General features: G+C 38.2%; 1 protein-coding gene across 2 annotated transcripts in view; it reads right to left on the bottom strand.

Moving 5' to 3' along the window:
- dnr1 (E3 ubiquitin-protein ligase defense repressor 1) overlaps positions 1-16,332 on the bottom strand; it is a 126,306-nt gene that overhangs the window by 22,493 nt on the left and 87,481 nt on the right. For both annotated transcript variants that reach the window (XM_090377549.1, XM_090377550.1), the window contains exon 3: positions 15,421-15,936. In XM_090377549.1, coding sequence (XP_090233675.1) covers positions 15,421-15,936 — 516 coding nt within the window. The remainder of the gene's footprint in view (positions 1-15,420; positions 15,937-16,332) is intronic.

Below are 16,332 nucleotides of genomic sequence, written 5' to 3'. Positions count from 1 at the left end.
ATAAGAAGAACAAAACAGATATCCTACCACTGTATTCTATTTTCGTCAATGATAATCTCAGTCACGTAACCTGCTCATTCAAGATTCTGCACGCATTTAAGTTCCAGGAATACAGAAAGGAAGATAAATAATTTTTATCTACAACGTGCGCGAGATATTAATTTACGGTACCTATATATAAACAATGTTATCAATTTTATTATCAAAACAGGAATTAACTACCATCCAAATATTATAACATAATTATATTAAATAAAAATTAAATTCTAATGCTTTAGTTTGAAATCCGCTTTTCTGATTGTTTTACAATATAAGATAAAATTTTGCCTTCATATAAATCTGATGGCAAATTTATCCTTCTGTGGGCTTGCCTTTTCGAGAACCGCTGAAATGTATGCTCGTTGATTTTAAACAAGCTAATCTGCGAGCTTTATTAATAAACAATTTATAATTTTTTTTAAATAGATTTTCCTGTACTCGAGAAAGGTCAATGCTCGCAATCAAAATGCTGAACCAACGAGTTTAGTGAGAAGTGTAGAGAACCTAATTTGGACAGAGTAAACTTGCAAATTACTCCACGGGAATCGTATTATTACGTGCTAACATGCGTGTCTAAAATATTCAGCTTGCAACTTCCTCGTTTATTAGCACTGATTATCCAACTTCCACTTCCGTAGTAAATTAAGGTATACCTAGAGAAAATGGGGGGCATCTTTGTTATAATAGAGTATAACGTGCCCATATCAAGAGCCCTAATAACAAAAAAAAAAAAAAACACTTCACTGTATTTGCTTAAAATATCCTTCCAATTATTCACACGAATGTTAATCTCTTAGAGCTAATTATTAGGCTTCATTAAGCATATCTGTATAATTACTTCTGCATATCAAAATTAAAATTTGTAATAAAAGAGACAAGCCGGTGGGTTATTTTTTTAAAACACTGATTGATACATTCGACCACGAGATGGCGCCAGTAGCGTTCAAGTTGAAACTGTAGTTCCGATAAAAGCTTGGAGCTAAACAGTGAAGTTAGTGGTGATAAATCAGGGTCAGCTTTTCCACTTCAGGCAATGTGCCTTGGGCCTACGAAAAAATAGGGGCCCCAAAATATAATTCAACGATTTTATTTCGACAAAAAAAAAACAATTCTACACTAATTTTTTAAAACACATTTCTAAGATAAATTATTTTTTCGGATTTTCTTTTTTTTTTAAATTAATTAATGTCAAAGTTCATATTGAGAGTAGTTAGTGCTGGAATAAGTGTGTGTAAATAACTTTAAAATCTACGTGGAGTGCCTTTAATTTCTTAAAGAATTACACATTATTCTCAGACGTTTCAGGGTACATCCTGTACCACTTCTTCGATGCATGTAAAGACAGTAAAGACAGCAGAACAGATAAATTATGGTGACTTGATTTACATAAAGTTATTAATTTGATTGCCCATGAAATTAATCAAATGTGTGTAGTCAAATTAACAATTATATGTGAATAAGGTAGCCATCATTTACAGATTCTGCTGTCTTTAGAGTCACTGAAGAAGTTGTACAGGTAGTATCACGAAAAGTCTGAGAAATAATCCGTAACTCTTCAAGAAATTAAAGGCATATTACACTCTTCACATGTGTAAGTGCTTATTATTTCACCACTTTCTGCTTCTTGATATACCTGCGCTTCATGCCATTAAAAGAGTATTTAAGGGGGAAAATAGCCCAAGGGCATTTTAATATATTTTACATAATGCAGTGAGGCCTCGGAATGAAGGGTACCTAGAACCTACTAACCCCGAATCTGACAATTATCTGTACAACAGAAAGCTTTTTTGATATAAGAAACACTCATTTTTCATTTGAAAGAGATTTTTTTTTTTTTTTTAATTTTTCTTTCACCCTCAGATTCATGTGAAATTTTATGCCATCTTGTAAAAAAAAAAATTCCTGGTTTACTCACAGGTATTCGAACTGAGCGATCAAAGGGTACGTGACACTGATCAGAAAAGACTGGGATTGAGAAAATTGAAAAAGTGGAATTTCCTAAAATTGAAATAGGAAAATATACACTCGGTATTTTATTAGTGTGCTTCCGAAGAGCAACAATCAAATCACGAAAAACGCAGTAACTCATTTTATTCACACACATATATATTAAAAAATTACAGTTCAGTGCAAAGCTACCTTACTGCCTTTCGGCTGTTCCAAATCCCACATGACAAAACCCTCTTGCTTCCTGCTGATACAAAACTGAAGGAAAATAATAGCTTAGCAACTGCTGTGAAATAGGTTTGCTCAGAAGCCGCTATTCCTATTGGAGATTTGCCAACCAATGGTGAAAGAGAATTTAATCTCTCATTCCGTTACTAGGGTGTTGTATCATGAGCGCATACACACCTGGTCGGCACGCGAGACCTGAGAAGACGCTGCAACTTCTCAGTATACAATGCCACGTGCTCGCCTAGCCTAGCCAACGACAATGCTTTGGAACAGAGTAGCAGACGATTGCTGAGCTAGAATCGGCAAACGATATCGGAGGTTATAGGAAACGAAGGGTACTAATGTAGTGAGGCGTACGGATGCTCAGATTGTGCACCAAAGGCGCCTAATCATTAGGGGCGCTATCCAGTTCACTAGTTCATAAATTTTAAAAATTAAAAACGCGAACTCTCATTTCTCCTCATTCTTCATTAAATGAATATTCTCGTTTTTGTTTGTACTTTTCTATAAATAACATTACCAGCCATTATTATTTAAAATTTGTTTTCCGCCGAAAATTATAAGAAACAATGATAAACATTTGATATATACAGGGTTGTTAGAATTAAAGTATCCCTATGTAGAGGGCTCTGGAGCGAGCTCGTACCGAAGAGAAATTTCGACAACAGGTACAATAAAGAATGCGCTCGCCATTTATTGGGAAAAAAAATTAGTTACAAAAATTTGTCACTCTATGGCGCTGTGGCAATACAAATCACTGGAATAGCGCTACAATTGTTCAATGTGTCCTCCATTTTGGTCAACAATAGTTTCCATTCGAAGAACAGCAGAACGTAACATGTCAACTGGAATAGCCAGCACATGATGTCTAATGCTGTACTTCAGATCTGCCAGAGTTTGATATCCTTCCCGATACGCCTGGTTCTTCAAAAAAACCCATAACCCAGAAGTCGCATGGGTTGAGGTCCGGTGATCGGGGTGGCCAAGATGTCTGGAAACGACGGCTGAAAAGTGTTGCCTTAGCAATCTTTGTACACAACGGTGGATGTGGGGTGGGGCGGCGCACCATCTTGCATGAATATGGTATCCCGAAGGCACCCAAGTTGTTGCTCTGGTATTGCGAAATTTGCCAGCATTTCATAATATCGCTGTTCAGTGACGGAACAGGTGCGGGGTCCAGTCGGTGTTACCTGTTCAAAAAAATATGGCCCAATCATGAATGTGGCCGTAAATCCACACCACACTGTCACTTTTGGAGAATGCAACGAGACCGCTTGGAAAACTCGAGGGTTTTCTGTTGCCCAAATGCGACAGTTGTGCGTATTCACTTGTCCATTTAAGCAGAAGTGGACCCTCATCACTCCAAAGGATGTTCCATGGCCAAGTGATATCCACTGTCATTCACGCCAGAAACTGAAGTGTGTATATGAAACGAATATGTGCATCATCATTCTTTTAGCTGCTGTAGCATGTGCATTTTTAAGGATAGTACCGCAACACCTGACGCATTACTAGCCTTACAGTGGAATACAGCATGTCCACTTCACGAGAAACAGCTGGCACACTTGCGCTACCACATGGAGATTGACTTGATAAATCCACGACAGCAATGGACACATCTTCAACACCAAAGGAGTCCACTCGTTTTCGACCTCTACCTGGTTGAACACCAAGATGTCCTGTAGCTTCAAATTTCGCAACATTTTGCGGACAGCACAAACAGTCATAGGTCCACGTGGGCCTTATGCGCTCTGACGCCGGAATTCTCTGATAGCCGCAGCTGCATTGTTGCTGTTCTGATATATATATAGTACCCGTTGTCCAAATTTCTATTCAGTACGAGCCTTAGAACTCGCTCCACATAGGGCTACTTTAATTTTAACAATCCTGTGTGTGTATATATATATATATATATATATATATATATATATATATATATATATATATATATATATATTTTTTTTTTTTTTTTTTTATTTATTTATTTATTATTCAAAGTGTATTTTTGTTGTTTGTTCATTGGGTAATACGAATATTAAAATAACTGGCTATAATTATTTTTGGGGGGTATTGGGGAGATTTTGTACAAAAGTGTCTCCCCTCACTGTCACGTGGCGATCCTGATGAGATTAAGGCCTCCGTAGCCTAGTGGTCAGGCGCGCGGGTGCATAAGTACACGTGCCTTGAATGACCGGGGTTCAAGCCCGTGACTGCTGAATACGGTGCTGTTTCTTGTATTCTGTCTATCTTGTGAATTCCTCTGACCGTTTGGTCGTTCCGGAGTATAAACAGATAATTTATTTATTTATTTATTTAATCCCAATAACTATATAAAACCGGCTATATTTCGAGTTTACATATTGAAATCAATCTTCACGCCTGGATTTCTGATTTATTCTTACTTTCAAGCATTACAAAAGGCTTTTGAATGGGGATCTAAAGCTCTGGGAAAGCTATACGTAGGGGAAAATATTAAAGAATAAGTCAAGTTTGAAAACATTATTAATATTTTCTGACAAGATGAGCTAAAGCTGGACATAATTACTATTGATCCCATTAGAGTTGGCGATCTCTGAAAATGATTTTCTACTGACATTAGGGAAAAAGAGACAACCCAACTTTTTTTTGTGGACGCAGTTTTATGTAATAACAGGATGGCTCAAAACGACTCATGTTTGTTTAGGTGAGGTTTCCATGACAGTATTCCTAGCGCGATCTCACGATTGCCTCACATCTGGAATAATAACAACCTTATCTTAACAAGGAATTGTTCGATAAAACATCGATGGACGGCATGGGCTCTCCCTGCTGCTTGTCTGCACGGCACAGACAACTTCTCTGCCTGTATTAACTTCCATATAACTTTCTTTTACCGTTTTTAATTCAAGCCCTCCTACTGAATAAGTTATTTTGAACCAAATTTTGTTATTACAAAACGTTGCATTGTTCAGTGCTGAAAAGGCTTCTTGACGATGATAATCATCCACTCTCCCATTATCTGAAAATTTTGATATTGTTACTTTACCCTTTGAACAACTTTTAAGGATTGGCAATAACGGACTTGTTCAATTCAAAGGTGTCACCCCTAAGTAATGAAGCCTTCATGATAAACTTGATGTCTAATGCAGTGGTTTTCAACCTTTTTTTAATAACGGCACCCCTATTCAATTTTCTGCCTGTTAGATCCGATTCATTCTCTCTCTCTCTCTCTCTCTCTCTCTCTCTCTCTCTCTCTCTCTCTCTCTCTCTCTTTATATATATATATAATATTATAAAATATATAGAGGTACTACGTAAACATAAATTATAGATTACCATAAAATTAAAAAGATATCGTACACCTTTTTATAATGAAATAAACATATAATTTAAAAAATAATAATAATAAGTTTAAGTAATTTAAACCCAAATTACGTGGCACCCCTGGAATGTTGTTGCGGCACCCAGGTTGAAAACCACTGGTCTAATGCATTAGCTCCCTTTTCCTTTAAATAACTGCCCTTGAGGTTGCCTTTAAATAATTGGTCCTTGAGGTTGTCACAGACATTTTCTCAGATATGCCAGACAAGCTGTACTTGCTACCTAGGAGTCTTAGACGCTGATGGAACTGATATTCGGTGACACTCAAGTCAAGTGGACCCAATTTCGGCGAAGTCCGGACGGTCTGTGACAGCAAAATCCTCTGCTTGCACCTTCACGATGGGGAGACTGTTAGTAATCCTGGGTATAACCTCCATGCACAAGTACATGGTAGGTGACCACCCAGGTGTGAACCAACGTAAGCAGGGGTCGAATTGTGGCGCCCACACCACATGGAGGAACGCCGCCCCTCTATGTTACCAGGCAGTACTAGGTGATAGATGACTCTCATCAACCGGTGCAATACCACCACTTTGCTTATTGGAGGCTTCAAGTGGTGAAACCCATGTTTAGTCTCTAGAGCTAAGTTCCAGTCAACCTTTCCCTATCTCTTCCATCATGCAGTATGATCGATGACTTTTGAGGTTATGATGAACATCGTGGCGAGATCCAATATTCCTTACATTTCGAGGGTACAACTCTAAAACGGTGTTCGCAGGCCGGCCGCTAGTTAGTACACCGGACCGAACCTATTGGTAACTCTCCAGGAGGCTTCCGGATCATCTAGTGTATAATCTTGCTACCTCTACTCTGCCAGATAGTGACTGGAGGATTCCGAGTAGTGTGTATGCGGGGAGCATTGTCGAGGCCACGTTATGTCAAGGATCTGGGTATATTCTTACCATGTGTACGCCATATCCAAAAATTTTATTACTTCATACAGCATGTCCCACCCACTTTTTCTTACTATTGAATATACCATGAATTGTCAAATTAATAGAGTAAGCTTATCTGCGAAAAGATCTAAACCTCCCAAGCACTTCCTAATTCATTTCACAAATATACGTGGTCTCAATTCTAATCTCAACGATATCCATTTCCACTTGCAGTCTGCCAAACCACATGTATTTTTTCTGACAGAATCTCAGTTATCGGTTGATTCAACTACTGCTCATCTCAGATGCCCAAATTATTCCTGTATGATTCCTTTCGCCTCAAAGGTGGTGTTTGTGCATATGTCCGTTCTGATATTTCCTGTCAGAGACTTGGCAATTTGGAATCTCCTCTCTTTGATCTTCTCTGGCTTAAAATCTCTCTACCTCATTGTGTCAAATTCATCTGTTGTCTCTACCGTTCTCCCAACCCCACTAATCACTTGGAGCTCTTTGACTTCCTCTCTTTGCAACTTGACTTTCTCCAGTCCAACTTTCCTAACAGTGAGGTAATTTTCCTTGGTGATTTTAATGTTCACAACTACAGGTGGCTTCCGTTTTCTAGTCATACCGACCCAGCAGGTCGAGATGCTGAGGCTTTTGCAATTACTAATGACCTTGCACAGATTGTTCATTTACCTACAAGAATACCAGACAATCCTAATCAGCCAATACGCTTGATCTTTTTCTCACAAACAACCCTTCTAAGTAAGGTCGAAGTGAGAGGTCCTTTAAGCATTTCAGATCACAACTTGGTGATTGTCTCTTCTCCAATGGAACCTTTATCTCATGGCTACTCCGAACCTCGTTTTGTTTGGCATTACAAGAATGCAAAATGGGATGACCCGCGAGATTTCTTTTTTTCTTTTCCTTGGTCGGATTACTGTTTCAAAACTTCTGATATCAACGTTTGCTCAGATCGTGTCAGTGAAATTATTCTTGCAGGAATGGAATCCTTTATCCCACACTCCACTTTAAAATCTCGTCCTTTACCTAAACCTTGGTTTTCCAATAAATGTGCTAAGGCTGTTCAAGAGAAGAATGTTGCATAGCGTAATTGGCTTGTTTCTAATTCTTCAGTTTCATTTTCTGCCTACACCAAAGCTCGCAACAAATGTAAAGCAGTTATTAATCAGTCCAAACTAGAGTTTGAACAGGCTAAGAGTAGAAAACTTGCTTCTTGCCCTAATGGTAGCCGAGCATTCTGGTCTCTTGCCAAAGCTATTGGCCGCAACTTTTGCCCACCTCTGCCCGAACCAGATGATTCTATTGTCACTTCAGCTAAGGATAAAGCTGACCTGCTAGCATCCCATGTTTTTTCCAACTCATGTATTAATGATCTTGGTAAAACACCTCCCACCATTCCCAACACGCTCCAATCAATGACTCCTGTGGTCTTCCGTCAAAAGGATGTCAGAAGGATTTTGACGAATCTTGATGCTAAGAAAGCTCCATGTCCTGATGGTATTTCTACACTTGTTCTCAAAACCTGTGCTCCTGAACTTACTCCTATTCTACGCGGCCTTTTTTCACTTTCTATTCCAAAGGTGTTTTTCCTTCTGCTTGGAAATTTGCTCATATCCAGCCAGTTCCTAAAATGGGTGACAAATCCCTCCCATCGCAATTACTTCTACTCTTTTTAAAGTAATGGAGAAATCAATTAACTGCGAACTCAAACTACCTAGAAACCTTCCGTCTGATCAACAATCGCCAGTATGGATTCCGCCAGTGTCGATCCACTGGTGATATTCTGGCTTATGTTACCCATTTATGGACTAATTCAATGGAAAGGTTCGGTGAAACACAAGTAGACGATCTTGACATCTCAAAGGCTTTCGATCGTGTTTGGCTTAAAGGTCTTCTAAACAAGCTTCCATCTTATGGTTTGCCAACTGTTTTTAGTAATTGGTTATCCAGTTTTCTCTCTGATCGCTCACTGAGGGTGATGGTAGATGGCTCTCTGTCTTCTAACTTCTCCACTAATGCCGGTATCCCCCAAGGTTCAGTTCTTTCCCCCACTCTTTTCCTCTTGTATATCAATGACCTTCTTCCATTGACTGGAAATCCCATCCATAGTTTTGTCGATGATAGCACATTGCATTCCACTTTCCATTTTGAGAAACCTTGTCCTGCTCAATCAGCTTCAACTTCTCGAAAATCTGCTACCAATTCTTTAAATGCCGATCTTCAGGTAATTCTCCAGTGGGGCAAAGACAACCCTTTTAAAACTCAGTCTTGTCTTATATCTCGCAAAAGCTTCTGCTCCTATGCTTATATTTGGTGACACTCCGATTTCTAGGCAAAATGATATATCTCTTTTGGGGATTACCCTGACTTCTAATCTCTCTTGGCACAAGCGCATGACAAATATTGCTTGCTCTGCATCTAAAAAACTTGGTTTTCTCTTTCGATTTCGGCGTTACTTTTATTCAAAACAGCTGCTCACTCTGTATAAATTGCAAATCCGCCCTGCCATGGAAGATTGTTCCCACCTTGGATGGTGAAAACCTCTCTCAGGCTTCTTGATTCCATTCAGAAGAGGGCAGTTAGGTTAATTAATGATTCATCTCTAACAAAGTCTCTCCACTCACTGTCTCATAGACGTACTGTTTCTGCTGCATGCCTCTTCTACAGATACTTCCATGGGCACTGTTCTTCTGAATTGGCATCTATAATTTCCGCTCTCTCTTTCAAAACAGTCCGAACATGTGCTGCCACCAGCCAACATTCATTTACTGTCCAACTTCAAACTCACAGAACCAACTTTTCATCTTCCTCGTTTATTCATTCAACTGCCGTTTTCTGGAACAACCTTCCTTCATACGTATTTCCTGAAAATTACAGTCTACAGAAGTTCAAGTCCAATGTCAACAAATATCTTCTTTTGTCTTCTCAACCTCCAACCCAAGCACGGTACTAAGTACTATAGGTTCTAATACCTCTCATGTTTGGGGTTTACATAAAAAAAAAATATATATACACACAAAACTGCCTTCGGATTTGAAAGTTTTTCTAATAAACGAATAAAAATAAAATAAACAAATTTTCTGTTTATACTCCAGGACGACCACACGGTTAGAGAGTTCACAAAATAGAGAGAATACGAGAAACATCGCCGTATTTAGCAATCACGCGAGCTCGAACCACGGTCATTCAAAGCACGTGTACGTATGTACCCTCGCGGCTGACCATTCGGTTACACCAGGATTTTCTCTGTAATCTCTATATTGCCGATTTTACAGTTCCATTTCGTATTGAAGGGATTTTTATCTATAATGATCAATGCGATCATCCATCAGCTGACTTATCAATGACTTTTCCAGACATTTCGAATTTTAGCTTTTTTTTGGATGGTTAGAAATCTTTGATTTCTAATAGGATTGATGCATCGTCAATATAATTTTCTATTATATTCATTGTGGGAGTTTCTTTAATCTTTTCTACGTTATGTGCCAAAAGTAAGCTGAAACTAATAATTCCGTACACAATTATACTTACGGTTTTCAATACCAGATGTGGCCATACTGTATAAATATATATTCGTGGCCACATGCCCATATATTTTCCAACGCGTACAGCTTTTGGCATGCTTGTCACTGCTTTGCTATGCCTGATCTAGAAAAATTGTTATTACACTTACCAGTAAGGCTATGAGGCGACAACACATTGTAATTGAGTTGCATATATTACATGGTCTGCTGGATAGGTCCTTAAGGGGATACAAGGGTGCAATGTACCTGGGCCCCAAAGTTCCTAAATTCCAAACAAAGGTGAGTCTTCAAGAAGGCAACTTCCTCATCCTCTTAGAAGTTCTCTACTCCCCACCACCAAATATTAATTCTCTCACCAAAGTCCCGTTCACACAAGACTAACTTGACCATGGTACGAAAACAATCGCAAAAATTCCTCTTCGGTCTTAATGAGATTCGAAGTCAGGTCTTTTCCATGGTGTGGAACGTCAGCTTCCAAAACAGCTGTGCTACCAGGGACAACAGATTATCATATCATAATAGGTTGAGAGAAGAGACTCTATAGCTGAAACACACTAGTGTCCAAAAGATGCTAAAACCTATAAAATCTGAGATATGAGAAAAATATGTACTTGATGGGAGTCCATCATTACAAGACTCAATTACCCTCAATATTGAAAAGAAATTTATTTCTTTTCAATATTGAGGGTAATGAAAAGAAATTTATTTCTTTTCAAACTTAGTATCTACTACACAATATCATATACATTCCGACATCAAAACAACTTTCACAAGCTGTTTATAAAGGTCTTGTAACAATAAAGTGTCTAAAAGAGCAAATCTTTGGGCATTGTTGGGGGTTCTTAATTCGACTTCCTAAATCAACCCATATGTTTTCACAGCCAGCTGAAACTAATATAGGAGAGTATTATTTTCCATGAAAATTAATTCATCTCGTCCTTATAACTTTGGGCAGTCAAGGTGTCCTCTTCAAATATGTGGCGATTGGTGTGGCTGTTGGCACGATAGTGGTCCATCTCATTCTCTGATGTTAGAGGAATGGGACAATCATGTTTTACATTCCCTACAGGTAAGAATACGCCGAGAAACAGTTCCCAGACTGAATTTCGACGCACCTGTAAAGAGAACATTATCACCTTGATCTTGGTTACAGAAATTTTGTTGTCTACACCAAGTTAATGAGCTGTCTTATGGAAGGGGGAAAAAAACCATGGGCTGTCTCACACAATTTAATTTCCCCAAGGGTTTTCATTTCCGTAAGTGCATCGCTGTTAGGGCCAGACAATTGTTCTGGGATGCTGTAACTCGTTGCGGATTGTGGACTTGTCTCTGAGTCACCTCTCTTGACTTTGTTGCTATAAACTATCATTCTTCATATGTCTAACGATCTGGCCATCTACTGTTCCGAGTCTTGCAATCATGAGGAGGGAAAAAAAAATAATAAAAATCTGTGCCATGTCAGATTATAAATGAGTGGTGCTTTTGAAAATGTTGTCATATTAGATTTTCATAGTAAGTTCCACCAAGTCGCTAAATTTCAGGTATTTTTTTTTTACAACTATACTTATATATGGTGTTATGATCTAACTTTTGAACATCAGTTTATTTGTATAGTTCCCATAAAGAAAGTCCACATGGTTCGCGAAACCTCAAGTTTCTTGGTGGTCTCGAATTGGCGGCGGCGATGTCTCTATATCAAAAATCCAAATCAGACGCCACAGCTAAGTGTGGACGCTGTTTACACTGTGCTGGTTTTTCATCTTATGTGTACACATAAGATGAAAAACCAGCACATTATTTCAATGAACTAAATTTGTTGGTGAAATAGATAGTTTTTATTCTCCCCTCTTCGATCTTAAATATTCTTTCAGGTATATCAAGAAACGGCAATTGGCGAAATAATGAGCAGTTGAACCTGCTTGGAGTGTAATATGCCCTTTTCTTAAAGAATTACAGATTATTCTCAGATGTCTCGTGGTACTTCCTGTACCACTCTGGAAAAGATCACACTGTAAAAACAGCAGAAGTGGTAAACTGTAATGACTTCATTTACATAGAGTTGTTAATTTGATTACACATTTCTGACTTGTTAATATTTAGCCTTTAGTTCTTATATGCGTAAGAAAATGAATTAGTTAACAGATAGTTATTGGTAAACATCTGGTAAAGATTAATTTTAGCAGTTTAAATAATTTTAAACTTTAATGTTTTGCTCCTTCACGACAATGCGCTCATTCACACCTCGCAGATTGCGGTGACTACCATAAAGACTGCAAGATTTCAGTTGCTTCAGCACCCACTCTATTCTTCAGGTCTTGGCCCCTAGTGATTCTCCCCAGGCTGAAGGGTAACATCCGTGGGAAGAGATGTCTCTGAGGTGGTCGCAGCTGTGGATGCGTGGTTGAAGGACCACGATAAAGTTGTTTTTTTTTTTCAATGGAATTAAGGCATAAGAGCATCGATGTGAGAGTGAATTGCAGTGGCAGGGGCCTATGTCGAAAAATTAATCACATAGGTAGCCATATAAAACGCGAGACTTGTTAACTGCGGCACTTTTATATTGAATGCCATAAACACACTGGTTGTAAACTGTAGTTGCTAATGTACTGGAGCATAAAAATAAACTTCTCTATTGCACCAGCAATTTATTCGAGGTAACTTTGCCGCAATATTGTACACATGTTTGAGGGCGTAATATCCCCTACAACCTAACTTTTTGACAGGTGTTTGATGCTGCCTCCTTTGTATGTGTTGTAATTTCTAAAAGCGGTTTCTTCTGAAGATCCGAAAGTTTAAAAAAAGGAACAAACATCCATTAAGTTTCCAATTTCAGAAGAATGGCCTTTGCAATCTTCTCAGATGAACAACTGAAACTACCAAATCCAACAAACCATTCTAAAAGAAAAGCAAGTGCCCTAAAGGGGCGCTTGTGGTAGTTCAAATTGTAAACGTTGGTATCTATTGAGGAAAAGGTTGCATGGAAATTGGACAATGGGACTTCGGAGAAGCGATTTATAAAATTTTTGGCGTTGATCCATTAACTGTATACGGCAGCAATGGAGAACCTTTTCCGGTTTGCGTGTCAAATATATGCTGAAACAAAAATATAACAATTTTCGCGTGCCACCGAGAGGAAGAGGAACCTACTTAAAATTAGTAATTATTTTTTACTGATATTATAAAATGGTAATAACACTTATAAGTTTCTAATGAGAACTTTGTTGCATAATTTTTCACACAATTACACTTAACGGTTTTCATGCTGTGCATTCTGAAAATTTCGGAATACGGGGAAAATCCTATTCCCCCCTAAAATCGACTAACTACAACCCAGAGATGAAGAGGCCTCAAAGGATTCTTTCACTCTCCGATGGATGGACAGCCAAACATTGATAAGCACCAGCACGATTAGCTTGCTTCGAAATGAGTACCAACATTTTCTGTTCAAAGTGGAAATCGAAATTTCCAAACTTGGTTACGAGAATCCCAAAGCAAATTAGTAATGGTACACAGTTACCATTTTCTGCGAGGTGAAGAAGACACCAAATCTCGCCGGGACCAGATAGGAATCAGGAAGCAAAATATTTAAAATAACAAACTCCAATTCAAGACGACCATTTCTTTGGACACTTTGAAACCGTTGTGTGAAATGGAATCTATAGATTTCATGCTATACTGAAATTGAAAAAGGTCACTTATTTCGTATGATAAAAATCAATTGCGACGGGTTTTGTTCGAGAATAATTTTATATCTAGAATTCTCGGTAATAGGGGTTGTAGAAGAATTTTGTCGAAGTCATAACGTTTTTGTTAACGAAAAAAAGAAGACGGAATATTGTTGAACACAGAATTAATCTATAAAATGCACAGTGCATTTTTTTTAACCAAGACGTAAACGAATTTATTGGCGATTGAATTCGAAAATTCTCCCTGTTACCGCCATTGCTATGGTTCGGAGTAGAAGTCACTTCCAGGTTACCAAGTGAACAAGCTTTAACTAATACACTAAACTTTAACATATGGGCAATTGGAAAAAAATGTACGTCTGTTGGTAGTCAAACCAAAAACAGAAAAAGGCTTTTAATGAGTTGGTCACTAGTGGTTCTTCCCACCGATCAATGTCAGTTGGGGAATGGTATCGTGACATAGGGTTATGCAACTTCTGAGAAACCGGTCAATATACATATCATTATGTGCGGCGCGGCTCACTCGTTGGGCTGAAAAGAAAGTTATTGGTTTACTAAAGGAATGGTCAAAGGGTCTCTCTGAAACCTAATGTGGCATTTATGGGTCTGAAACCCATACAGTTCAAAGCAGCTAAGATTTTGTATTGGAATGAATGATTCTTTTTGAGGCAGTGCTTGTCCAGTACAACCAACAGACACCGAGCACCAGTTACCACTTCTCCATCCCCCAAAACAACAACAAACAACAAACATATCGGAGTGAAAAGAGTCTCACCGATCCTGTCTTTCTCTTTCCTGTGACTTACAGATGACTTAGATGTTCAAATGTACATCTAATTGCACAGAAAACTGAAAATTTTACTTTAAATTTGTTTAAAGCAATGATCCAATTCAGTTGTAGCAATTAGAAAATGGCAAAGTTTAGTAGAACTGAACATTTAAATGCGAGAATAATCGAATCTTTTGCCAGTTCTAGAAGAAACATAGCTGAATATATATCGCTAGCTGTTTTTACCTTACGTATTCTACACTGATAAAGGTACTGTAAACCTCTCCACTAAAATGTTCCTCTATTACTGTCTCTAACAGACAACAGCACTACAGTAATAAAACACCGGATGCACAGTATACGTATAAGCGTAACGGCAATAATTTCTCGCTATTTTCATCCATTTAAAGCGACGTCCCCCCACACTGTGTGGGGGAGGGGGCTAAATATGTGTTAATTAAATAGGGATCGCAGTAAAATTATTAGCCGAGGAAAAGAATTCTCAAAGTGGTAATAAGAACTATTTCTTTTTGTAGAGATCCCCTGCTTTTTTCTTTTTTGAACAGGAAATTCCTGTTAAAACCATCACACGGGATTTCCTGTTTAACAGAAAGTTCAAGAAAGATACTGTACACGTGCAAGCAAGGCTATTATTATCTGTCATTAAAGAAAGCAAAAACACGCGACTGTATTCGAAGGATTAATTTTCGCCAAATAAAAACATTAATTAAAATTAAAACCGAAAGAATCCAAGAAGGCAGATACAGTATTTCTTCATGATCATTACGAAAAAGAAAATAGCAAACAATTTTATTGGCTGCCACAATAAAAATCAACCAAATACGTCTTATACATGAAGTGTAATTAAAACAATATTTCACAATTATTTTTACAAGCTAAAATAAAAAAAAAAAAAGTTACGTCATTAGTTACAAAAATTCAAATACATGTAATTATATTCATCTTACCTGTGGATTAACCTTTCGTCGCTGTCGTGGACGGTAACTCCACTAGGTCCGATTCCTACCCGGAGAGTTTCTCGGCCGTTCGCACGCACAAAATATTCTTCAACTCCAAAGTCCTCTAATTCGGAAGCTTCCTTCAACAAAAGATATTGTGCTGCAGAAGGTTTTGTACCGGAGAGTTTCATATGCTCTGCCATGACTGACTGACACAACAGAGGCATCGCTCTTTGTTCTACGAGCTCAGTCCCACACTTCTCGTTTTCGTCGTCGGTTCGTTCGTCTGATTTCCAGCGGCGTCTCTCACGACTTGGGGAACGAGACCAGTGTCGATCAGGATTACATACAATGGAGGTAGGGATCCACTTCGAATAGCACACAAGGGTAGTGGATCGAGAGGTAGGGTCAAAGTCTCCAAGCTCAGCTTGTGCGATAAGAGCATACAGTCTGGCAAATGATTCTGTCTTAACTCGTAATTTGCCTTCAACCAATTCTTGTTTCACATCCAGGTAGAACTGATGCCTGAAAGACAAGAGAGTGGATTAAATCACGTTTTACACAATAATTTGGAGATCCGTGGCAATAATGATTGGCATGGGTCTCCAAATGATTGACTTGACTTACGTCAAGACAGTATGTAAATTTTAAATGTATGCACACTATGTTTCTGAAGCAGACGATTAATGATTGTATTAATTCAAACACGATACAGTTTTTTTTTTTTTTTTTTAAATAGAAAGCTCTTTAATTTTAAGACAGACTTAGGTCTTATAATTGATTTGAACTCCTCAATCTAGCTAACCAATATAAGCCACGTTGAAGATAGGATAGCATTAATATCCAGAAGATAAAAATAAATAAAAGCAGGCAAAGGACACGCAGAAGAAATCGAACAACCTATTTGCAACTTTCCCTGAC

Source organism: Mastigoproctus giganteus, chromosome 7 (assembly GCF_048544385.1).
Source record: "Mastigoproctus giganteus isolate SK-2022 chromosome 7, ASM4854438v1, whole genome shotgun sequence".
In the NCBI taxonomy this organism is placed as follows: Eukaryota; Metazoa; Arthropoda; class Arachnida; order Uropygi; family Thelyphonidae; genus Mastigoproctus; species Mastigoproctus giganteus.
Note: the sequence above shows the minus strand (reverse complement) of the source record. Positions and strands in the feature narration are given on the sequence as shown.